The sequence below is a fragment of the Hyposmocoma kahamanoa genome, unplaced genomic scaffold (assembly GCF_003589595.1).
Source record: "Hyposmocoma kahamanoa isolate Upper Pololo Valley unplaced genomic scaffold, ASM358959v1 78, whole genome shotgun sequence".
Classification (NCBI taxonomy): Eukaryota; Metazoa; Arthropoda; class Insecta; order Lepidoptera; family Cosmopterigidae; genus Hyposmocoma; species Hyposmocoma kahamanoa.
Window position 1 is genome coordinate 367997 of NW_020653945.1, and position 27115 is coordinate 395111.

At 36.5% G+C, this 27115-nt stretch overlaps 1 protein-coding gene across 3 annotated transcripts in view; it reads right to left on the reverse strand.

Annotated features, from left to right (window-relative positions):
- LOC113232782 (ecdysone-induced protein 74EF) overlaps positions 1–27115 on the reverse strand; it is a 320596-nt gene that overhangs the window by 56584 nt on the left and 236897 nt on the right. The window contains exon 1 of one of the 3 annotated variants that reach the window (XM_026467574.1): positions 11675–12128. The exons of the other annotated variants lie outside the window; for them this stretch is intronic. Coding sequence (XP_026323359.1) covers positions 11675–12113 — 439 coding nt within the window. The 5' untranslated portion in view covers positions 12114–12128. Of the gene's footprint in view, positions 1–11674; positions 12129–27115 lie in introns of those variants that run through there. 3 annotated transcript variants of the gene reach the window in all.

The following is a 27115-nucleotide window of genomic DNA, read 5'->3' on the forward strand; positions in this document are numbered from 1 at the left end:
CCACACCACAACTTTCCATTCGTCAACTTTAAATATTAAATATAGGTTGAAACTTAATTTACTCATTGATTATTTCTAACATTAACATAGTGTCACCAAATGCACAACAAACAATCAATTTACTTAATTTTGTAAGGCAAAGAAAAGTGATTTTTTTTCAGATTGATTAATGTTGAATCTAATTAAAATAAATAAACGATTTAAAACCATCTAATTTTATAATTTGCTTTACAGTTTTACATTCCGTTTACATTCACAGCAAACGTAATAGATGGTTACAGTTTGAGTTTCTTAATTCTTTATTATATTTTTAAGCGATGTATTTGTAATAAATAATGAATACTCGAGATGTGGGGAATTTGTGGGGAATATGAACTTCTCTCCAAATTTGGGGATTTTAAAATTGATTTTTTGGGGTTTTGAACAAGGCATTGGCAACGCTGTGCATAATATAGAAATTTCTTGTCTTGTTGCTATGTTGATTTGTTAGACTTTTCCAGAATTGCCTTGATGGCTTTTGTTAAGGGTTTAGGCATTGTAGTTTCTGTATTGGGGAATGGGTACATTACATAGAATTAAAAGGTTTAGAATAATATAAAACCATAAAATACGTAAATAATTCGCGTAACTACTGTATGCTAACGTCATTTGTACGTATATTACTAATAACAAACCGTGATTTTATAATTGCGTGAATAAGTACGTCGTTAATTACGTCCTCGTTGAAAAATATTCACAATACTTGTCTCTCTCCCTTAGATTTGAGAGCTAGATTTTTGTCGATGTGGTCGATGCTATTCTGTCTTTCGCAATGGTTTTCTGTAACATCCTTATGCGGCTTGGCCTCCTCTTTTCTTTCGATTTTATCAAACTTACTTTATTCACGCCTGCCTTCTTTTTTGTTTCGATCCTATAACGTCGTATAAGGCAGTCCGTAGCTATTCTTTCCATGCAGCGCTACGTTTTAAAAATCTCCAAATAACACCTATCCCTTCATGTAATCGCTCACGTTTCGCACGTGCTGTATTGCGCTCCACAACAAAAGTTTTACGTATCTTTTTTGTTTGCTTTTTTATAGTTTTTTTTTCTGAATATTTTATTAATAACAATATGCGTTTACCGCGAATCGTTTTTTTTTAATATTACTTATTACCTTTCTATACATTATGCCACTCAATTACGGTGTCCAATTTTATCTCTCTATTGTTTTTGGAGCTTTTAACATGATCTGGGTTTGTTTTACGTAAATTTCTAGTTGAAATTCTTTGTAAACGGCATTTGTATCTGTGGATTTTGTAGCTGGTTTAAATCTTAAGTATTTGCTCGCACGACTCTGTTTTTTGCGGATTCTACGAAGATTTTAAACGTTAGGTGGAAAGTGAGCAACCTGGCTTGCTTCCTGCCGCAATTAAACAGTTCTTCTTTCTTCAGTAATATTATACATTTCAACATAAATGTGCGTAGGTAGTTACAATGTATGTGTATGACCGGAAAAATGACATCACAATGTATCAGCGTTGCCTCCTGTCTGACGCATGCGCGGCTAGACGGACTGATACGTCTGCTATATATATGTAAACAGTATCGTCTAATACGTTTACATAGCAATTCTATATTTGTATATTGTTAAATATACATATATCGTCGGTGTTTTGCAAAAAGGGTGTAAGCGACATTTCTAACATTTTTTCCGGGAGCATATTTACGTTTTCACGACTGTTTTAAAATATTTACGCTCCGTTTTAAATTTAAATTTAAAACTTAAACTTAATTATAATTAAATCTCTCTACAAAGCATTTCAAATCTAAAGTTCAGTCCTATTACCGTTCAAAGTTAGAGTCATTATAAAAAAGTGAAATGTTTCAACGATAAATCTTAATTTGTCGATTTATGCCATTCATTACGTAACTCAATTGTAGTCAATTTGACCTCATTACGGTTACGGTTATTGTAATTCCGCTTTTACGACTCGATCGTTCTTAATGCTCAAGTCCCTGAATGTGCTAGCAGAATAACTCATTTAGTGTGACAACACTATTAATGCCTTTTGGTACTACATGGCTGTAAAAAGTAGCGCCAATACATTTGTTTAAAAAATAAAACATAGGGTTACTTTCACAAAAGGATCGCGCAGAAAGGCCCATAAAATAATAGTTCTTTACCAATTCCAGAAATAGCCAATGTTTGCACAAAAATTTGTAAAAACATCTGCAACTAATAATAGACAAAGCAGCGCAGTACCGTTGCAAAATAAGAAACACAACCCATAAATTTGGCAATAAAAAGTTTAGTGTTACGCAAAAAACCGCGAAAAAATGCCGCTAAATCTATTCAAAAGTACTTTTTTGAGTTTATAAAGGGAACGGTATAGTTAAGTTCTTTTTTATGGCCGGGGGTGTACTGCTACCGGAGGCAGGTAGGTTTTTTTTAGTGAGCATTTATAAAATTGGGTTAAACATTTTTTATTTGACAGATGATCCCGGCAAGGTGAGCGGTGTATGGTTACGGAAACCAGTGGTTTTTACTTAACATATACTGTTAACCTATTAACTCATTTTTTCAGCAGCTGTTATCAGTTCACATATTTTAGATTGTGTGGTTAAATAAGTGTTTCTGTAAGGTTCTTTGCGGGTGTGACGAAATCCACCGAATTGTAAAACCCAAAAGTTGTATATAGGAGAAGGGGCCCCCGAAGTAACAGTGGCCGAGCAGTCGTTTGTCTGTATGTGTTGTGAAACCTAATAGCCTTGCGCCGCGGTTGAAGGCCGGCCAAAAACAGCGCGGCCCCACACCCAGATGTGCCCGATTTAAAGAGCGTTGCACGCACCGATAAGATTATATTTGACAATTTCGAGTGCCTATCCAAAAATACCTTAATTTTTTTTACAACAATCTACGGATTTCATCGACTGACACAAAGGAGAATGATTATTGAAAGATGTGTTAATTCACCGTAGTAAAACCTTCGTAAACAACAATGTCTTGTGAGGAAGTTGTAAAGCAGTTTATAGATTACCAATAGACGGGTAGTTTTAGGATATTTATTTTTGAAGTTCTAAAAACGGATGCGTTAACGTCATTTGAATACTAAAAGTGCATATTCAAAAAAATGCAGCGACGAGATCTGTTTACCCAATATTTATCTCTTTCTAATGTTCGTGTTGGATGTGGTGAGATAGAGACAAGGCGAGCAGGAAGCTATTCAAAAAAAGACCAACCCTTCTTCACCCTTTCGAGACATTCTATTGTTTACGTCACAACAAGATGTCAAAAATATTATTTTATGCGCATTAATTTGGAGTCGAGCGCTACCAATCATAGAGTTTAATTTGTAACGGCGGTTATTGCCACTTGTGTCAAGTTTGTATTAAGAAGGTGTTTAATAAAATTCAAAATAGTTTTTTTGTTGTTTGTAATTCGAATTTGTTGGAACAGGTAGCGGCCAAGCGGCCAGTGTTTGTGTTGGCGTAAAGTAATTATGAAGCTAAATGGTGTTTAATAGGTATTTTAGCGTGACGTCGTCGTGTCTAGTCGGCATTATCGATGAAGGGCAACGACCCATCCTTACGTCCGGGTGTTCATGTAAATACATTCATGTGTCTACTTTAGTTCTATTAATAGGCTAAATATGTATACATATATCGAAAACGTAAAGAAGGTACGCTTCTACAAAGTTCTTCTAAACGACTCAGGGTCGTATTCTAGAATGGTTTAAAGCACTCGAAATCATACTCAAGTCCCTTCCATTAGGGTCTTATTGCCAGTGCTTGACATCATACTCAAGTCTGCTCAAATCCTGACTTGAGCATTGAGTACAGTTCTGGAATACGACTCTCATCTTTAATTGATCGTTGATCAAAAACCAAGGACGTCGTATCCGGCGGCGCATCACGTTCAACGTATAAAATAATATTTTTTTCCCACCTTTCACTTCCGACCTGCGCGGGCGCAGGTATCGTGCATTTCTCCCAGTTTGATACGATAGCCAATATCGCATCTGCCTATCATCCTGTATCCTTTGAATATTCATGGGAATTGATTTTTGAATGCCATTTGCCGTATTGCAATTGACATTTTTGATAGAAAAGGTTACGACATATTTGCACCTGCACTCGTTGAGTTCTACCTTCTGTGACAATTGATGGCAACCTAATTGAATCTAATTGTATCGGTTGACTCCTACTCTATAGGTAATATTCTGGATCTACAAAGTGTCGACAGTCCTTAGCGATCTCGGTAAATCAACGTCAATTTTGTATGGCGAATTGTTCACTAGCGGTTATAAGAAGAACTAAAATTATCGAATTCTTAGAAATACGAAGTCGCTGGGCTGTAATCGTAGTTTATTTATTTTTGTAACAGCGCGAGGTGCATGGAACAAAATTTTAATTATGTACAATTTACTGGGTAACACGATTTATAAATTGTTTTAGAAACATTTGTTGTTAAGAAATGAATACAATTAATGTTCTTCTTTGATAAAAAATTAAAATTTATCGAGAGCATTGCGGCCCGTATTAATATGTGTAAACATCTAAGAATGAAACCCGTCAGATGAAACTGAAAGAGAATTTGGGTCGGATCGTCATTAATATCGGTACTAATTCAATTTCCACATAAAGCGATAGACAGCCTGACAGTAATAATAAATAATAATTGTTCGCGTCTGCTATGATGTGTAAAATTATAAGGTATAACGTGGTTAATAATTTCTAGGAATTGTAATAATAAGTTTTACATCACAGGTTCGTGGGAAACCCAGAACTTATATTATGTATGTGTAATAAATTTATATAATTTTATGCTTACTAATGTTACAATGGCATAATGCTGCTTAGCAAAAAGATATATTTAGATACAGGTTTCGCTCTCAACCATTAATTTTATTACAACTGATAACTTGTATTATCACCATTATCAAGCCATTCATAATAATATGCCAGAGAACCATATAAAGTTTTCACACTGAGTCACAGAATATACAGACCAGAAACAATTTAGAAAATATAAATTTCATCTAAATTTGGTCCTATCAGGAATCGAACCCGGGACCTTCTCATCCAGCGCCCATTCTGTATATATCGTTGAGCTACCGAGGTCGTTATTCTAAGTCCTACTGCTGGGCACAGGTTTCCTCTAAAAGAGTGTTTAGGCCACTGTCTGCTACTAGGGTTGGAGATTTCACACGTATTTCTAAACGGGTTTAGCTGCTAACATTCAGAAATATACTTGAGTCGAACCTAGTATTTATGTGGTCTGTGAGCCGAACCGTCGACCGTGCAATTCAGAAGCAACCGTTTTTCCATTGGGCTACCACCGCTTCTTTATTATACTGCTGCAAAATTGAAAGTAATTGCGATGCCGCATTTACCGCAAGAACGTATGAAATAACCACACTTTATATAAAAGTAAGAAACACAACATTTGCATACATAGGGCTGGACAGCGCTGTCCCACCGTTCGTCCATCACATGTATGAGATATTTAACCCTATATTGAGCGTTTTAGAAACAACTGTTTTATAAAAAAAACGGACCTCAATTTGTGGAATTACTTCTACTTGCCTAGTTTTATTGAAATCGGTTATTGGAAAGTGCGTGAAACCGGGTTTATTCCCTAGTTTACCACCCTTAGAGGTGAAAATGTTTTCTTCAAATTTCAATGGGTCCAATACTGAGGTACCATCTTCCCAACAAAAAAAGAATCATTCAAATCGGTTCGCAAGCGCCGAAGTAATCGCGGAAAAAATTTAAAGTCGAAATTAGAACCTCCTCCGCACAAAGAAAAACTATATAAAACAGCATACTCAGACTTATTGTAATAATAGTAATAGAGTTGAACTTGCCGTTGATAGTATATATATTATGTGCATACAAAGCAATAGGTAATCGACTGTAACAAGTTTCTTACTACGATGTTATTTTAAATATTCGACTACATATTTTAAAACGATCTCACGCTCTATAGTTACGAGTTGACTGATAAACCGTTGTTGACAACTTTAAGGACAAACATTAAGGAAGATTTAAGGAAAAAGAAACCTCTTTCGCTGTAGACGAGAACTGTCGACTCAACTGTTTGTTACAGAACACGCCATATCACTGTTTAAACATGATAAAATCATAGCGTGGTTAAACACCGCTATTAGTAATAACGTGTACTTAATGCATTATGTGTACAATTAACAGCGAGCTTCTTAATTTTTTATATTCATACAAGGTGCAATTTTTTGGATCATTTTGTGTTCTGTTATATTGTTATTACTATTATTTTTAACTATTGAAACAAATCACTGTAAATTTATTTATTAGTTTCTTTTTTTTTTATTAATTTCTTCGTTTTGGATTTGGATAAATACTAAGAAGATTAATACTAAGACTAACTTTATCATGCTGTTAATTTAAGGCCATTAATGTATCAAACTGTATCTGTTACCATGTGATGATTACATTCTGTTTCTGTACCTTTAAAATAAAATAAAATAACAATAATGCACACACGTATAGCCCCGCACTAGGGAAACCCAAACTCACGAGAGAAATAAATATAGGCCACACAAATATTTCTCCCGACCCGGGAATCGAACACGGGACCTTTGCGTGGCAGTCCAGCATGGTAACCGTTCGGCCACAGAGGCAGTTAATTAGATCTAAACTCAAGTCCTTGCTAACAAATCTTCAACTAGTGATCCATAACGAATAGGTACTTCAAAGGTGTCTATCACTGATTGCCATAACAGGCTGTTGTTTACACTTTACTAGGTATGTAATATCGTGTAATTTGAGCGATCTGCCGTACTCGGAAGCGCCGGGCATTGAACCTGGGACCGATGATTTAGCAGCGCGCCTTTGCTGACACCGAGTCATGTCGAATGCCGGCTTATTGATTCGATCGGCACGTTGTTATGTGCCTACTGGTGTTAGGTATATATACTTGTTTCTTTCTTTCTTTCTTTTGTTGGTTATTTTGTTTTGCGTGTTTATAGAGTGCAAGATGGATGGTTTTACGTATTATGTTTTGGTTTGTTAAATATAACTCCTAGGTAGGTTTGTCTAGAATAGGTGTACATATTTCATTGTACAGTTTATAATTATACATCTTTATTGGAATTTAAAAGCATTTAATAAAGGAAATAAATGTTTTAGACTAAGGTAGAAAATTGAAATTAAAATTATGTATGTACAACTACGTAAGAGCGGTGGCAATCAAATGGGTAAGCGGTTGCTTCAGAGGCTGTCGGTTCGTATCTCTGTGGTGGCTAGTACCTATGAAAGAATTTTTTAAGTTACGTACATTTATAAATATTTAGCAGCAGTACCATTCGTTGCACTTGTGAACCCGCAGCGGAGTACGAACTAAACCTTCATCTCAGAGACCCGTGCCCAGTTGTGGGACGTTTGATAGGTTGACGATAAACAGTGTGGAGTTTTTTTTATCATTTTTAGGAAATGCTCTGTTCTATTTAGGCAGGAGTTTCCTGCTCATCAGACAGTAGGGTATAAATGTTTTTGACAAACTACAGTTAATATGTAACGTGTGTAAACGTATTAAACTTTTCAAATCACGTTGTAGAAGTATGTAGTATATTTTGCAAGGACCTGTTTTCCTGCAAGTTTCAAAATTGATTGCGAGAGTTTTTGCAACCGTAAGTGTGTCAAACAAATACGTGGAGACATTATGTACATTTACCATTATATACAATGTGTTCCGTGTTGTGTCAATGACCCTTATCTGTGTTATTCGCGTCACTGAAATGCGCTTTTGTGCATTGAGGCGGTTTTACAAGTAATTACACACTACACTGTTTTCCTTCCTACCCTCATTTGCGTAATATGTGACGGAATTGTAATAGAATTATATTTTAACTATATTTCAATGTATCAAGGCACAGTTGAACATGGATTTTGATGTGGCTTGTTTGTTTATTCCAATTATATAATGGTTTCTTCATATAAAACTTTTTAAAACAATAACACTATTCATTTTTTATTAAGAGTATTTGTCTCCTACTGCATATATAAATGTTTCAGTGTCTTTTAATTAAAATAACAGCTTTGATACAAATAAATGTTGTTTTTTATTTTATAAACATTTTGCACAAGTAAACAAAAACATGTTACAAAGTGAAACCTATTCCGAATAATATAAGAAACACGTGTAGGACTAGGAAGTGGAGCTGCTTCAAACAAATACCTATTCTTTATTTGATCCTCCCTCCCCTTCCCCCACATCACTCCTTCTGCCCTCGGGCTTCGCAACCATGTCATGAGAGTATCGGGAATTATTAGCAAATGTTTTTATGCTATTTGTTTGTGTTAACAGGCAAATAATTTTGTTTAATTTTAATATTTAGGTTTTCTTAGTTTAACTGTGATTTTTAACTGTTATTATTTGCTTGTCACTTCCATACACACAGACATTATCACGATTGTCTACCACTAGGGTATGTTGATTTCCTCCACTTGCATGTTAAATTTTTACTAAGAACACCCTCAACCTAGTGGAGGTATATATGCCGACATCGATCTTTCCCACGTTGTCCTCCACGTTTCGCTCCTTATTATAGATTTGCTTTCTATTTTCATTTCACTACTTGTTATTCTTTTTTAAATAGGTAGAAGAGTAGTTTTTTTTGTATTTGGTTGAGAAAAATAATGGATTTGAGTTTAGAATAATAAATTAGTTTTGAAAGTTCATTCTTCTTTAATACCTTTTTCGCTGTCTTCCCTTGACCTTGCTCGGTGTTATATAGTTGTAGTTGACATGCTGCTTCTTAGTACTGTAGTACAGGCAGCTTAGGTTTTGTATTTAGAATTGTAAGAATAATAGAGTGTTGATGTCAAACAGACATCTAGGAGTTCTGGACAAAGCTTCGAAATTAAATACACGTATAAAGTTATAATTATGATATATCGTTGTTTATATTTATAAACTACCTCTGGCTACGCTACCCAAGCTACGTCCTATGTTATAGTACATACGTATAATTCAATAAAAGCGTAGTGTATTCGTTGGACAACGTCTTCGTGAGCATTATTTTTTCATCAAATCTGCAAGTTTTCCTGACTTTAGTCAGATTTTCGTCTATTGTCAAGTGGTTCCCAATTGGCGGCCTAATTCTTTGATATTTGTTTGGCGGTTTGGCTAGAAGCGGCGCATTCTTCTTGGCACAATAGCGCATTGTGTGTATGCCGGCACTGCGCGCGCGCACGCTGTTTACTATCCCCAACGTCGCGTGAACTTCGCTATAATGATTGTGATAGACTAAATATCGATAAATAGATCTTAAGTTAAGTTTATATGGATTTGTTTGTTTACGACAGTAATATGTTTCGCTATAAAGTGATTGCCTGGCGTTTTTATGTAGAAGTAATATTAAGGTAATTGTAGAAATTTAATTGAAAATAATAAAATTTGCTGTAATTATTATGATTATTGTCTAGGGTATAGATACATGTAGCGTAGTAAATAACTGAGATCCAGTAACAAAACAATTTTAACAGAATGGATAATCATTATTTACCGTCAAGCGTTATTTATAGAGTTTATATATCTGAATCGATAATTGAAGCCCATATTGTCCCTGCTGTATAATCTACTGAATGTACATCGTTTTGCATACACCGTGACCTACTTAAGCGTGCAACAGATAACTTATAAATCAGACAGCGCTTTACCAAACTACCCACGCTGAACATCAAAAGGAAGATGTGTTAAATATTCATAGTTGCATTTCGTTCTAGCTGTATTTATATATTCAATATACTATGTTGTAAAAATCTTTTACACTTCTGTTTTTTCTCTGAAAAGTCCAAAACGACATCTATTAATGTACGGCCACCAACAATTGTTGTACTGTTTTAGCAACACGTTGATTTCTCAGCGCAACTTGTTCATCAACTCGTATTTGGCTTTCAAAATCAAGAGGTAATCGTCGAGTACCCTTCATCGATTTATCGAAGCTCATTTTTGGTCAGTTATTATACTTATAGCATTACTTAAAGCCCACAGTGTCCGTACACTATTGTGCACATAATATGTAATAATAGTTGAAGTCTACGGTGTTTCTGAATTATTATACAAATGGTATACAATTGAAATCTTAATCGATGCTACGCAATTATACATTTAGTATACAATTAATGCATAAAGCCTACAGTGCCCCTACATTATTTCATGTCGCTTACAATTAAAACATAAAAGCTTATATTGTCCGGAAACTATTATATATATACATATAGCATTTAATTAAAGTTTAAAATCTATGGTATATTATACATATATAGCTCATAACGAACAGGTAAATAAATAACAGATGTAAATCGTATTCGGCCGTAGGTTTGGCATTGGCGAGTGACCGGATGAGGCCGCGGCCAGAGTGAAAGAAAATTCTAGACAGAGAACAACGTTTCGGCCTTTTATTTAATACGATTCTCATTGAATGCATAGGTAGATCTTTGTTTACGTATTGCACTTTATGTTAAATTAATTTAAAAAGAAAGGTTTTACACAGACTATTTTTAAAATTTAATATTAAAAGGGCCATGGTGCGGCAAGCAAATAGCTAAAGGTGAAAAAGAAAATTACAGCTCAGTTTTACTTTTTATCTGCGTTGCATACATTTTTTTTATACTAGTGTGCCAATGTTGTAATTCTGTATTGTGTGGAGAAAGAAAAGTCGCTCATTTTTGTTTATTTATTATATAAACATATAATTTCCATTAAAGTCTTTCAGATTTGGCTTTGTTTAAAAACTTTTGGATACGTGTTTATCCCTTCTCACAAAGTTGTGACGTGAGTTAGTATTTGTTAAAACCTAAAGGTTTTTGCAAAAAGTTGATGAAATTTTCGCTCTCATTTTTTCATATAGGATATTTAAACAATGTAAGGTTCATAATATCTGTAAAATTACTCTTTAACTTCCTGAACTTGTTTCTGATAGACTGGGAAAGTTACGGTCACGTGTCATATTTTTGTCAAAAATTTAAAACCGTTTTTTTCACAGCCGACAAAGTTGAACTTTTATACTGTTTTTATAATTGGTAATTTGGAGTCGTTTTTGGCGTTCCATTTATATATCATATGATTTTATAAATATTAAGGTTTTGCAAATGGACAGATATATTTCGGTTATTTTTCTAAGGTAATTAATAGAATATGTAAGATAATTCTAAATGCAAAACATAAAGAAGATACCATAAAGAAGCCTGCAATAAATAGCCTCGTAGGCCATAGCCGACTGACACCGTGCTACGCCGTAGCGCGTAGACGTTCACTTTCATTTCTATACTCACTATAGTACCAAGTTTAGTACTACAGGCAATTTTACAGTTCGTTACAAGTACTCGATGCACTGATAAAGAGCAATTTGGCGTTTTTATGTCACTTGTTATGGTTGTAATGGTATGTATGTAATAGTTGTAAATAACGAACGTAATCTTAGCGATGTTGAGAAAACTATGAGGATTTTTAAATTTAGGAAACCGTAAAATATAAAAGAAATTTGTGCGACTCAAACTTGACCGGCTTTTTGTTAATATATAAACCAATGTAGGTTTAATGCAGAGAAATGCTTTGAAATTCAAAAGCAAATTTATTTCTGAAAAGTTGCCATAAAGCAAACTTTTATACATAAGCCCGTCAAGTGCAGGTCAGGATTCAAAGTGCACTTACTGTATCTCTTCATGAGCGACTTCTTGTAGGCCTTCCCCGAGATGGCATCGTCTGAGGGGCTGAGGCGGCCGGCGGAGTCATCGGACTCCGTGCCCGAATCCCTGCTGGCGGCCAAGAACTCCCGCGACTGGCGCAGGATCACCTGAGCGCGAACGTAATCCGCCGGGTCCGCGAACGAGTGGCGCGCGAAATCACGCACTGTTATTTCCTTGCGAGTGTGCACCGTCAAGTCCAAGGGAGCATCGTTATCATTGTCCATAGTGTCCACCGGCTCTTCCTCCGGTTCGGGTCCACGCTTCGGAGTCTCCTCCTCAGGGTAGGCCTTCCTGGCCGCCAGCGTGCGCGGTTCAGCATCGGCACTAAGAGCGCGGCGGTCCGGTGCCGGCGACCGGCGCGATTCGAGCCCGGCGCTCGCCGGTCGCGCTTCCACAGCCATCATTGTTAATTTTTTACACAAACACCATAATCACTCCAGTTATGTCATATAGCGTAATCTTGTAGTGTCGCACGCGCGCCGCGTCCGCCGGCTATCGCGTCGAATTGCGGACTGATGTCCCAGTTTCTGACGATGAGTTCCACTGACTCGGTGAGCTCGCTTCGGCCGCGCTCGGCGCGCGTCGGGCACTTTCGTTTTCGTCCGCGCACACACAGCAGCACCGCACCGCGCCGCACACTGCTGCCGCGCACACACGCAACGCGCCGTTTTGCAATGGTGTGCTCGCCGCGATGTGAGCTTGTGTTAGTGAAGCTTTTTCCACTTTCGTCGTGAGCTTTCCTTCATTTTCCGAGTTATCCAACAGGTTTTCGCTCACTCTTTGGGACGTTAATTATGCTTGTTGCTGTCTCCGCTTTATACGCTGACGTCAGACGGGGCGTGTCATTAATAAATCCGATGAGGAAAATTGTGTTCAAAACATTGTTTGTGATATTATTGTCAAAATTTTAAACCGGTTGTTTTTGCAGATTTCCGACATTTAGATTTTAGTACCCACTTTAATGTTTCTAGCGTTCTAGCATGTTTTGAACATTTTTTACTTAAATTATTATTTATAGAAGCACCGCATCAACAAACAGATAAAAAATGATTTTCATTGTTTCACTAGATTGTGAGCATTATTTACACAAAATTATCAGTAAACCGGAACGCATGAGACAATCAGTAATTCTGTATCTCCGTTTTGCGTAACAAACCGCGTAAACAATTTGTGTTTTTTTTATCTAACGCCGCGCGGGCATTGACCGACTTTACAAATGTTGCGCGCGCGGCGACCACGTGACACACTGACTCGCCTCACCCATTGTAAACTGCGCTGGCTCGCGATGCGCGGGCGCATCTGACGTAGCGGCAAATAGATCGGTTAACTAATGTGTCGTAGTTCAAGCGTATCTGGGCAGCAATAGATAGGGACCTATGAATGTAGAATTGTAGAGCCAATGTCACTATTTAGATAATTTGTTTGTTGCGCGGATATTGAGCGAGTGTAAAGAAATTGTTTGAGTACGATAGAAGTAAGAAGATACGAGAATCAATTAAAGGCTCTTTCTTTGCGATCGTAATCTAGATGCTTCTTTTCTAGTCGTTTTAGGTTTACAATTATAGGAGCAACGTTTAGGTTTGCACTGTCTAACTAGATATTTTTACTCATGTAAAACGGACAGAACTAGCAACGAGAGTATATGATATTGTACTACAGTTGTTAAGCGACATTTCTTCATTTAAATCGAAAAGCGCAAATTGGAATCCAATAAGGAAAATGTCCAGGTTTACTTAGGTTTCAATTCACTGCCGTAAATAATCAGCCGGCGATATGTTTAGAGAACAAATTTAATAATGTACAGAAACGTGACCACAACACCGCGAACACGGAAAGTGTTTTTTTTATATATAGGAAGAACATTGCTGCCAGAAGAATTTTGGTTTCCTAAAATGTACGCAGGAGTTACATTGTAGCAAACCAAAATTGTACAATTCGTAAAAGCGGCTTTGTGGGTTCAGTTTCACCGTAACAAGATAATAATAATAACGTTTATTTTCTCTTCCACAAAATACATATTATATAGCTAGGAACAGTTTCTATTTAGTTAGATTTTCGTAAGGATAATTTTGTGGGAGACTGATGCCTAAATTAAGCTAAAAAATGCCTCCACCTCTCAGAAATACAAGTTCAAAAATGTACACAAGATATTTTTGACTACTAGCACCAACGAGAAATATTGAAATGTCGCTTCACAATCCACAGATACAAATAGTAATGGGTTGGATCTTGCAAATTAGAATCTCAAAAAGAATAAAAGCATTGTACCATTTACAGTCATATGAAATTTAATTTCCATGGTCTATAATCATTATACCACTGTAAACATTTTAAGTATGAATAATAACAAAAGTAATATAATAAGTGTTGTATTCAACAAGTCAGCATTGCCAAAACCGCGAATTGGATTGAGCAACATGCATAATAAATATTATTTATGAGACGACGCTCAAAAGGCCTTCCGTTATAAGACAAAGTTAGGAGCCATGTTTTAAGAGCGCTTTTACATTTGTTAGTGTTTAGTTTATATATTCCAATTATCTTGTTTGCTTTGTTATATAAATGTGGTCCCAGAAAGGCATATGATTTTTGTGCAAACGTGGCTCGAAATCGGCGAGGTTGTGTACAAACTTTATAATTTCTGCGCTTATCATCAATTTTAGGATGATACACAAGTTCCTCATGCAAATTTGAGGAGAATTGAAAGTACAGCCAATTGCCTAACGGTCAACACTTCGCATTTTTACTAAGCTTATTATTTAAGTTAAAGGTCATTAAGTAAGACTTGTTGTCTACACTATCGCATTAGGTACAACATGTAATGATAGCTGTAAGTTGGAAATAAATAAATATATATATTTTTTTATAATATCAAGTGACGGGACGAGCAAGTCGTGCGCCTGATGGTAAGCTATATGCCTGTCTATAACAGTTACAGTGCCACTCAGAGCTTTAAATTGCAAAGATCGGAGACGCACTACCACTGCGCCCATCACCCTGAGACATAAGTTGACAAGTCTCGTGTGCCTGTAATTTCACCAGCACCCTTACCCTTCAAAACCGGAACGCAGTGATGCTCACATTACTGTTTGGCGGCAGAAATAGGTAAGGTGGCAGTACTTCTGTGCGTCTTGAAGGACGGACTTTTTCGCATGAATCTCTATTACCACTGTTAAGTTGTGTTGTTGTTAAGAGGTTCACGGTTCGAATGTCAGGGTATGTACCTATAACTTCAATACAAGTTACGCACGTTAATGAACTCTCCTCTTTAAAGGAGATCCAACTAGTATTTGTATTTCATACATTTCAGCACTATCATTCATTCGTTAACATATCCGCCTGAGAAGAACAAGTAACAAATACCAGGGGCAACTCTTTGTGAATAAACGTTCCTTCACATTTATTATTTACAATTTTTTTTTTCCAAATATCATTGATATAAACAACTTGAAACCATGAATATCATGGACTTTTGTCATTCAAGTACACAGAAGCTGTATTTGTGTTACGTACAATAAATTCGTATATATTTTTTGTTTCGCTATAGTTCTAAACCTCGCGATTTGCAAATTTTGAATATCAACGGAATCTTATTGCAGAAGCTTATACTTTGCCCTTTCAATGAATTTGGGAGAAGACGACTGTAAAGAGCAGCCAGCTTATTTTTATTCCCCGTATTAACGTTATGTCTATCATTGTTTTTTATAATAATATTCCTATTCTTCTTAACTTAAATCACATTTTCATGGAGATGCTGTGGTAAAAATGTTAGATTCTTTGAACTTATCTCTCAGAGACACTCTGACGCCCAGATTGTAAGTAATCCATTACGTTTTTACAGTACAAAGATGTTTTTAAAATTGGCTGTATTATCAAAAAACAAAACGCCGTATGTCATTAAACTGTGAAAGTAGTTAAAATATACGAACCCAGCCGTTTCTACTGTTTCGTTTTAATTTGAAATTTACTATGAGCTTTTCGTTGAAGGACAACATCGTGATGAAGCCTGCACGTCGAAGGAGGATTGTGACCTAGGAAAAGTTATATCTAAAATACAATGATGTTTGTGACCTGTCTGTCTAATGTTATGTACCTAAAGAGTCAGGGCCTTGGGCGCAATTCCTTGCTAAGGAGCTTTCTGTTAGCTCGTAGCCTCAAGCTAGCAACAACGGGAACCGTTGCCAGCCTAACAACAATTCTACCTTAAACGAGAACAGTCATAGTTAGTAAATATTATTAACCAATTTTTTTATATGCGATAATTCCGGTTTTTTGCGAACCGATTTTGATGTTTCTTTTTTTATTGGAAAGAGAGTACCTCAGTATTTCTCCCATTTAAAAAAGAAAATATTCCACCTCTGAGGGCAAACTAGCGGATGAATCCGGTTTCGCGCACTTTTCGGTACCCGATTTCAATAAAACTTGGCAAATAGATCTAATTCCACGAACTTTTGAGGACGGTATTTTTATATTAACTGAACTAAATAGAACACGTATAGTATACGTAATAGTATATGTAAAAAAATATATTCTGAAATAAAGCCAGTGTCTCTGCTTGGAAAAAAATTGAATTCGAGTTCAGTTAGTATCGTCTCTTCAAGGCATAAGTTGACAGAAATAGGTATGGTGGCAGTAGTTCCCTGGACGAATTCTTTCACAAGGAATTCTACTGTTCCCGGGCTACTATACTATACATGCTGTCAGCCTCGGATATAATATATTTTATATGCGAAATGGTAAACATATTCCTTCGAACTTCAAAAGATTTCAAGAAACCTAACAACCATCAATTGTAGTTTTCGCTCTTAGGAACCTACGTAATATGAGTAGCTTATTTACCATACCATTATATATACTTATGTGTATATGTGTATTTTAATACACATATATGTGGATCGTATAATAATACAGACAATGGTAATGAATTAAATTACTATAGGCATATGTATTGCTCTGAATTAACTTTTTTTTTCTTCATAAATTAGTAATATGTTGTCAGGTTGATACACTATTTTCCCGCTCAGTCGTTGTTTATTCTGTTAAGTAATGTTAATAGGTATAAACAAACTGTTTTATAAGTTATTTATACTTGTCGATGAAACTGTGAAGGCTATGACACACAGGAGGAAGTTTAGTCGAATTTGCTTCTTGTGTTTTCTTTTCCTTCTTGAATTTGGAATAAATGAATGAAGAGACGGCAAATTGGCGGCACTTTATAAAGCCAATGTGAATGATAATATTGAGAGAAGTAGACCACGACGTACGTACCTTGATCAGATAGGGAATGTCCTCAAAAATGCTATGTTGAAACTATATTAGTCTTGGTTGAAGATACTGAAGCGAGTGGAGGAAGCGAAATACATTTGTCAAGAACGTCGCAAATGGTTTCTCTACACACCCCAAACCCCAACAAAAACGCAAAAGATGTTAAAAATTAAGTTCTTAGGTTTCCGCGATAGAAATGAAACTATTGTTTTCGGATCTAAATAGCGTAATTAGTTGTATTCTTTTAATCAACCACGAGACCCGAATGCAGTTCGATCGTTGTTTGTTTGAAAAAATCAAATCAAAAAACAAATACACGCTGTTTTGATCCGAAGTAAATACATCCATTTCCATACGTACATACATAAGCTCACGCACTTGTCCCACAGGAGGGGTAGTCAAAGACCACGGAATGACCTTACTCTATCCTGACACAACTTTCTCGCCTCATACATCAACTATCCTTTTATCCATACAACTTTTTTTATTGTTGTCACATCGGATTTTTGAAGACATTACTGATCTGGTCAATGTAAGTCCTTACATATAACCTTTATGGAATTACCAAACAGATTTATGATGCAAATGTATATGGATACATTTGCATCTACTTTGCTCTACATGTCCAAACCACCTCCACTTTCCTTTCTCTGTTCTAGTCACCACATCCTCTTTCAATCCATTTCCAATGTTAAAAATGATCACTTTGTTTTTGAATAGGTCTAATCATGTCTGTATGGAAATGACAGTGAGCTCTATGGCCAAAATCCGTATCTGAGCCAGTCCAACGCGTAGTTCGAACGTCGATAACATTTCGCGTTCTTATTATTTACATAATAAAATATTCCTAAACATAACATTCAGGAAACTTAGTGCCTAAAGAGCAGCGTATCTTAGATACTGCGTAGTTAATATCGCAGGTCGCGACCGATCGCGATCAGGGGCCGGGGCGAGCGTCGAACCCGAAACTTGCGTAACACACGTTCATCTTAGCTAATCTCTGACGTTGACAGTTTGGATGTCTGTTTGAATTAATTTGGTCCCCGAGACAATAAGCTGAGACGCCGCAGAACCTTAATAATGGTGCCACACAAAATTTGTATCCAATTCATTGATTGGTTTTTATTATTGTAGGTGTAAGTACGAAACTAAAGGGCAGATTATCTGGTATGGTCCGAGTATGACAAATGAACAAAGGCAGCAACCAAATGAAAGCAAAGGAAGGGTCGGCAGACCACCATTCGTAGGAACGATATTGTTAAGGTTGCGGGCGGACAATAGAGACGATTAACCGGGACCAAAAACAATTGTGTAAGTAAGAAGACGTCTTTACTCAGTGTGATTTCATAGGCTGACAATGATAATGTTGAGAGTGGTCGTAATGTAGCGATTGACCGTTCGAGTCCCCATGGCGGCATGTGTATACAGGACATGCAGACTTTAATTTGTAACTTATGTACATTTGTGAATGTTTTGTAGTAATACTTCTCGGTAACGATGAACAACATCGTGATAATCGCGACACTGACGTGTTCTTCTTCCGCCATCCGTTGCCGTAAGGTAAAGCTTCTTTGGTAACACCCAAAGGCTCCTTTGGCGCCGGAATGTATAAAGCCTACTTCGTGTCAAACTAAACCGGCAATTCGAAGGACCATATAAAAGCTTCCCAAAGCTTTTAGCTAAAATACTCAAAACAGAAGAAAAAATATGTTCCAATGGCAAGTTCGTATTGTGAATTACTCGAGAATTAATATAGTTTTTGTTACTTTAAAATTCAAACAACATTACATTAAAATAGCGCGGTTTCGCATGCAAAAATGGTTCAACGCCATCTAGCAGCCACTTATCTAAATTACATACATTGTTAAGCTAATAGAAACCATAGAGGTCGCTTTTTTGGAGAGACCTATATTCAACAATGTAAATGTCTATGATTACAGATTGCCAGATATGTTTTTTTACACAGTCAAATTTAAAAGGAATAATATGACGTGTAAAGTCAGATTATCAAACATGTGTACAGTTAGTTGTTTATTAGAACTTGGGCTATGTTATACTTAACAATATCTCCTTTATCATCATCATTAACAACCTTTTAATGTCCTACCGCGAGACACTGGTCTCTCCTAAGAAGATGCTTTACGACATGGTCACGCGGGCCCGATGCGGGATGGGGACTTCACATGTTTTCCAAATTAAAGTACTCGACCCGGGATTCGATCCTTTGTCCTTTCAAATGCGTAACTGTTCTGCCACCTATATTTTTAAGTGTATTTAAAAAAGTGCGAAATAAATTCCTTAACAATATTAATTGACTTGGGGTGCCAATATCTCGAAAATTACCAAAACACAAATGTGTTGTTATGACGAAGAAGGAGAACACAAAAAAAGTCATGACTAAAAATATTGACTTACGTATTTAAGTACTTTTCTTTTAATTTTCGTATCGATGGTTTAGTAGATAAAAAAAGTCACATCCTCTGTCTCTTAATACATTCATGAATGTTGACGTGGAAGCCACTAATATTTTAATAACGTTAGTGTACAATGTTTGTGTATAATTACGTTAGTGTGCGCCGACTCAAAGTGCATCAACACAAACGCTGAGGAATCTACAAACATGGAATCCCAAAGGAAATCACAAACCCAGATGAAACGACAGTTTCAACTAATAAAAACAATACTAAAGTTGGTCTGTTTCACTGAAATTTCACTCTCACTATTTTCTGCACAGTTGATGTCTGACAACCTTATGGTTTCCTTTTGAAGGCGGGTACCAGCTGGTAAGGGCTATAGTCTGTCTTTTTTGAAGACGGAGTGCATTGCCAGAGTTGCCAGTTTTCGTAAAATTTGAAATTGTTATGTAGTTGTTGTCGACAGTTTTATCGACAGATTGTGAAAGAAGAGTTGTGAAACGTTGTCACGACGTTCTAATGATTACCAATTGCGTTATTGCTTTCTCTATTCTTATTTTGACAGTTGGCTTACTAGTATCGAGATTGATTTTTATTCATATACATTTTAACAAGAATAGTCGGATTTGATTATCTATATTGAATTAAAACGAAAAGCTTTAAAATTTATCTCCTCTTCGTGTTTTTCATAAACAGTTCTAAATACAGTGTATGCATGTATGTATGAACTCACAAAAATTGACAATTCAAGTGAACTTGAGCTCAGTAATTGGATGAATAATGGGTCGAGGATGATTCAAATAAAATAAGTTCCACCAGTATTCAGTCGATAGTCGATAGAATATTTATCGATTGCAATCACTGGTTGCTCGCGAGCGGGCAACACTTTTGCACCATGAACTGTCATATTATTCCTTCTTCAAAAAAGATTCGGTCCGTCTTTTTAAGTTAAGATTTTAGTGGATGATGACATTTGAAGTAATTCCTTTTTCAAAGTTTATAAATGTATGTAAATATTAATGGACAATAATTATTAGAAAAGTAGCATTTGTGTAGAATCTAGGTATGAAAACTGTAATAATTATTTAAAAAAATTCATCATTATCATCATCATTCAGCCATACGACGCCCACTGCTGGGCATAGGCCTCCCCCAACGATCTCCATGACGATCGGTCCTGCGCTGCCCCCATCCATCGGCTTCACGTCCGGTGCGCGGTCGCCATTGAAGAACCTTTCCGCCTCAACGGCCATCGGTTCTCCTAGCTATGTGCCCCGCCCACTGCCACTTCAGCTGAGCAATTCTTCGAGCTATGTCGGTTACCTTAGTTCTCCTACGGATTTCCTCATTTCTGATTCTATCACGCAGAGAAATACCGAGCATCGCTCTCTCCATTGCTCGCTGAGTGACCTTGAGCCTTCTTATGAGGCCCATAGTGAGGGACCACGTTTCTGATCCATATGTGATCACTGGCAACACACACTGGTCAAAGACTTTCGTCTTGAGACATTGAGGTAATTTGGACGCAAAGATTTTTTGGAGTTTCCCGAACGCTGCCCATCCGAGCTGGATTCGACGAGAGATCTCTTTCTCAAAGTTGGACTTACCTAACTGGACTGTCTGCCCCAGGTATACGTAATGGTAATAATTAAAAAAATTTCACCCCTTAATATTTGTTTAAACTAAAAATCGAACACAGAGAGTAATGGTTACATACTTCGTTGTAGTACGTGAATGTAGGTACTTAATTATAATAATTAATAATATTAAACAGTTTAATTAACAAAAGTAGTGTAACGAGGAAGCTTTTCCTAATGAATTAACTTATAGTTAGAGTGAAAAGTTGTGTTCATTTAAATAATGGTCACGGCTGCCGCCGACATGGGAGCTGTGAACGGCTCGAAAAGTTGGTTTGTTTCAAAAACCTAACAACGCGATATTCCTTAACAGCTGTTTTGTTTAAATTTAGATTAAGTTATGATGTAAAAAAATTGTATCTACCTTATTTAAATGCAGTCACTCACTCAGGCCAGCCCTTTAGTATCACGTATCGATTGAGAACTTACCTGAAAAGGAAATAAGGCGCATTTATTAAAAAAAAATCACTAATATTCATTATATTATACAAACGCATTTCTCATTGTAATTATTTTTTTCCTTAATGTAAATTAGACACACGTTTAGCCACAATCTCACCTGATCTTAAGTGACGATGTGACCGGGTGTGTATGGTGGTCAGTAAATGCCTATTCACTCTAGTCTTAAATAGCCTTAAATAGCCTCTTTTCTTAGTCGCACGTATCAGGAAAGGTAAAATAAAGCGCATCGAGTGAATAAGTTGTAGTTCTGTGTGTACCAACGGCATAAATAAGCATGGAATGTTCTGGACTTTTAGTAAACCGAATAAATAAATAAATCGGTCGTGGGTGGAGTACTGCTGCCACCTTTGGGATGGCTCTGCAACATATCGACTGGCCACTTTGGATTCAATTGACAACTGTGCAAAGAGGCTTATGGGTGACTCGGAATTAGTGGACGCGAAGCTGCAGAGCCTTGAACACCTCTGTGAAGTTGCCTACTTATCGGTATTTTATAGGATAAGTATATCACGGAAAGTGTGCGATGGAATTAAACGATCTAATTCCGCCTTCCCCTTTCCATCACCGATGGATTAGGTATAGGCTTGGGTTCCACCCCTATGCTGTCGATATTCCAAAGATTCGCACGAAGCGTTACGCTTCCACATTTATATGGCGAACGGCTTTGGAGTGGAATTCCCTGCCTGCAGCCTTGTTCCCTGAAAGTTATAACTTGGGCCTTTTCAAGGCGAGAGTGAATAGGCATTATTTAGGTATGCATGCTCCATCGTTGACCCCATTGTCACTTTCCATCAGGTGAGATGGAGGTCAAATGCGCTCTTATATTTTATATATAAAAAAAAAAGATTAAATACAAGGTTTATCAGATATATCTCATAGTGTCAAGAGAATAGTTATGCTGTTTGTATAATTGTCTCCTTTTTCACTCCTGGACCTTAATGGACATATCTATTGTTACCCAATAAAAAAAAAATTCAGCCTCAATTTTATTGTTATCATAATGTGGTAGTTAAGTTCTACCTATTCACGTTTCAACCTATTCACGTTTTTTCGTTAAGAAATCTGCCAATGTAACGCAGTAAATTCAGATGCAAGCATGAAAACAAAAAAAAGATCCAAGTAGTCGATCGATCCTGCTTAGATCATCAATCTTTCTGCGCTTCCTGCGGCGCCAATTATCTACGTGTAGGTACGTACGTATGAGATGCACTTATGCGCGATATGGGAAGGCGAGAAGGAGGGAACATGGGAGAAACGAGATGCGCAAAGGAGGTGTTGCAGAATTGCAGTGCGTTCAAAATGTTAAACAGAGGGTTTTTAGAAATATTTTCCTGTTGAGTTTAACTCGTGAAAATTTTATAATAATTCGTCGGCCATGAACGTGCGTTTCGATTGTATTGGGTCTAATTAGACTTATCAAATTCTCAGGTTTTTGCGATTGTTGTACGTTGGAAAGGAACTATGGTTTTAAAAAAAATCTTAATCGTGTATATCTGTTTTTTCAATAGTATAATTTCAATTTTTCAAGGTATCCTTAAAGGTCCCGTGGTCAGTCAGCTGTAACGTCTAAGAAGGTGCATGGAAACATGTAAAAATACAAACTAAATCAAATTTGAAAACAATTCTAAAGAACACTTAAGTATCTAAGTTAGCGAGATAAAGTATCTGAGCTGACCTCGCAGCGGCGCAAGTGCAGTCGATGTACGCATTCAAGGTTACAACGTTGTCGCTGCGCCGGCGCACACGCACATATATAACACATGCACATGAACATTTGTATACAGAGTGATATTAAAGATATAAAATTCCATCACAGTTACGGTAACAAAAGCGATTTGTATGAGTAAATTTGAAAATTTTTGAAACAAAAAGACAATCTGAATAAGGGTCTGTGCTCTGCATTGGGACAAATAAGCTCCAGTTAAAAGAACGTAGGATCGTAACTCTGTTATTATTTGAGAATAATGAAAGGCTTTGTATGATTTTCCGAGAATGTTTTTCTTTCTTATTGTTAATGAAATAATGATTCTTTAAAAGAAATAGAGATATTTTTCACCCTGTATTTATACACGTACAGACAAGCAATATGCATTAGTTGTAATTGGCGGCGATTAGCACAGGAAGACTGGTCGGCAACGGGTTTTTTTTTACAGCGTTTTTATCTATCCGGCGCAGGAGTGGGATAGGTCAGGGCGATGCAGTTATAACGCGCAACAGATCTATTCGAACACGATGGGGGAATGTGTATACATTGTATGGGTATTTTTAAAATAGGTCAACGTGACTGTTTCCGTCGTTCCGTAGGTGCGATAAGGTTTTTTTAAGAATGGAAGGATAATAGACGCCAGCCCGTTACACCATACTTATACCATAACACGGTAGAATAATAGCGTTTATTAAATTATAATGTGTGTAACGAATCCAAGTATTTATTTTGTTTTGATGAGTATACGTTCTAGCTAGTTCATCTAAACAGCGTTTTAGTGTTTTGAACTTTAAATGCATTATTCAAAATTTGCAGAAGAAGCCTTGGGTCCCTGGGGACACAGGTACTTGACCAGAGGGTTGGCAGCTACTTCTGTCAAAGAATAAGTAGGTTACATAATAGCAATAAAGCTTATTGTGATAGCGTTCGCCCAGGGTCATATTGCCATCATATTTATTTTGGTCGCCATGAAACTACAGGCACATGGGACTTGTCTCAGAGTGACGAGCGCAGGAGCAGTGCTCCTCAGATCTTTATGATTTAAACCTCTGAGCCGCAGCTTAGTCTTTCAAAGAGGAAATGTTGTTAGCTTCCTGGAGACAATGTACCACTATGACATTTTCTACCCTTAACTACTTGAGTTCAAAGTATTTCTTTTTCTTTTGTTTTATATTGTGCACATTTAGTGCGCTGTCTATTTATTTAGTATAATATTTTGTTCACTAGGTGCAAAGTTCGGGCTACAAAGAAGCTGTAATCGTTCTTTTCAAGTCTCTGGTATCTATACCGTTTTTGTTTTTACTATTCGTGGTCGAATTTTTTGGCATACAGTCTGTCAGTCCTACGGAAATTTGGGATGCTCCGGAAGTATTCTTAATGGCGCAAATACCTCGCCGACCGTGTTTGCGAAAGGTATATGAGTATACTAACATGTATATAACGCGCACTGCACGCGTACTGCGCGTGTGCAGTATCGTGTAGCATCGCGTTCGCGGCGCAGTCGACATATCTGTACACACCCTTATACTTTAAGTCTCCTGCTCCAGTAATTGCCCTGGTTCCATTACCCTTCATCCTTTACATAGCTGCGCTGATTTACGGTAGAAATAAGTAGAGTGATGGTACGTATCTAAGCGGGTTGTGAATAGATAATCACTAATGAAACTTCCAACACAAGTTCAAACCCTTCCACCAGAAAAATAGCAAACCCATGAGCTAATACTAACATGCAAGCGACACTATAAAGGGTTTTTGTCTTTCATAGTATTGCTTTACATCATCATTAATAATAATGTGCATTCTGAGGTGACCACAACAAAAGTTTTGAATTAGAATCAGGAGGGCTTCTAAGAAATGCTACACAATTGCAAACGCATCGGCTATTTTTAACTTTACTTTAAGAATAGACTATGTATGTTTATACTAATAACCTTCGAATAATAACGCATAGAAACCTAGTTCGCACACGCTAAGTGAGGCAAATTGAAGCGCTCCCAAAGGGCCTACACGAGCGGGCGGGCCTTCAGTGCTCAAGGTCAACTTGCACCGCGAACAGCTCCAGAATTTTAGCTAAAAATAACGAAATGTGCGGTAAATGAGTGTAAAAATACGTCAGACAAACATAAAATAGATACTAACATCACATTCCACAAGGAAGTGACGCGTTTCAACTTGTATTTTTATATAAATATTCACTAAAACCGAAAATAAACCTACTACTAAAACTAGCCTAAATGAACTTGATTTTTGCCTCACTTTAGACAGTTCGTTTGATATGAAACTATCATTCTATGCGTTATTATTCTAAGCTAATAACTATATCCTGGAAATAATTATACAGATCTTAAATAAAATCAGGTACATTGTATTCAATCTGCAATCAAGTGTGCAAACATTAATGAAATTTTGTGTACGGTCTTTACAGTTAATCAATAATCACATTTCAAATATAAATTAGTATTTGTAATTGTTTTGGACGGATGTGGGACGGAGGAAGGGAGTAGAACCCCAGGCCCTATGATCAGGGGTGATTGACACAGTAATTGTACAGGTCATCATCATCGGCAACCTATTTATATGTCCCACTGCCGAGCACGGGTCTCCTCTTAGGCGAGGGTTTGATACAGTAATAGTATTTGTAAATTCTAAATATTCTTTATTACTACAGAAGCAACGTGTCAAAAGCTACTTTGTCAATTGTGATTTCAATATAAGTTCTTGCAGAAATTAAATTTCTTTTGGTATATATTTTTTATATTACAAGTGTACTTGGTATAAAAGGCTAGTATTATATATATATTCTAGTTTGCTTTTGCAGGACATCGTATTTTATAATATTGAGGATGAGTGTTGACAGATACATAGATAACCCTAATGTACATATGAGTGGCAAAGGCAGTATGTCCAGCTTTTTAAATAACACCCGAATACACTTCTTCGGTTGAGTACTTACGCAACGTAGCCATGTTAGATCGTCAGCAGTTCTTGAGAGACAGTTTTACCGTAATATTCACAGAGCATTCCGTTTCCACTAAGGTCATGTTGCATCCCTAATTTTATTTCTAGCTATTGTAGTTACCAGTCATCCAAAGAAGCAGTTGTCACAAGACATTGAACAGGAAAAGTTTTAATCCTAGGCATATATGTGATATTTACGAAACAAATAAAAACGGTTCTGTATACTAAGTTTCAACAATGTTTGTGTGAGACTAATCTTCATAACGTAAATACAAGAATCTGAAGTGTATTATCGACTTGGTATGTACAATTAACCGGACATTCTATGAGTGTTTATTTTATAAATGTGTACAGTGCGTCATATAAAGATATTCACAAACGTTATAATTTCCTAGTCAAACGGTTTTTTTTGCTGAAGCCGTTTGTGTGGTTCTTAGTACGCGTAGTCAATCGTCATTTGTTCTATTTGATTATGTTTCTTGCTATTATTGCCTTGGCCAACGCAAATATGGCGATAGGGCGACAAGGAAAGTGTTACAATTAGTGTTTGCTTTTAAGTAATACTTTTATGTATACATACAGTCAAAAAGGCCATCTTCCGCGCACTTAAAAAGGCAAAGTCTACTGTGGTGTCCTAAATTATAACCACGGGCTTTTTTATTAATTTATCGCTCTATGGATTTTTTACGTCAAGATTAAGCAAAAACTTTTTATTCTCGAGAAATCTAAACGCATATTTCGCATACACTTGAAGTATAAAAAAAACTAAACATTTGCATTTTAACTACTTATATTTTACTAAATTTATCTTGTGAATTAAAATTCTGCTGTATGTTTAGAATTTGGATATTATTTACATTGTGGCTGCATGCACCTGTGCCTTTTATAAAGTTTTAGTTTGAGTTGTATTGTCTATAGAACCTGGCAATCTGTATTAAAAAAAGAAAACAATAATTGATTCGCTC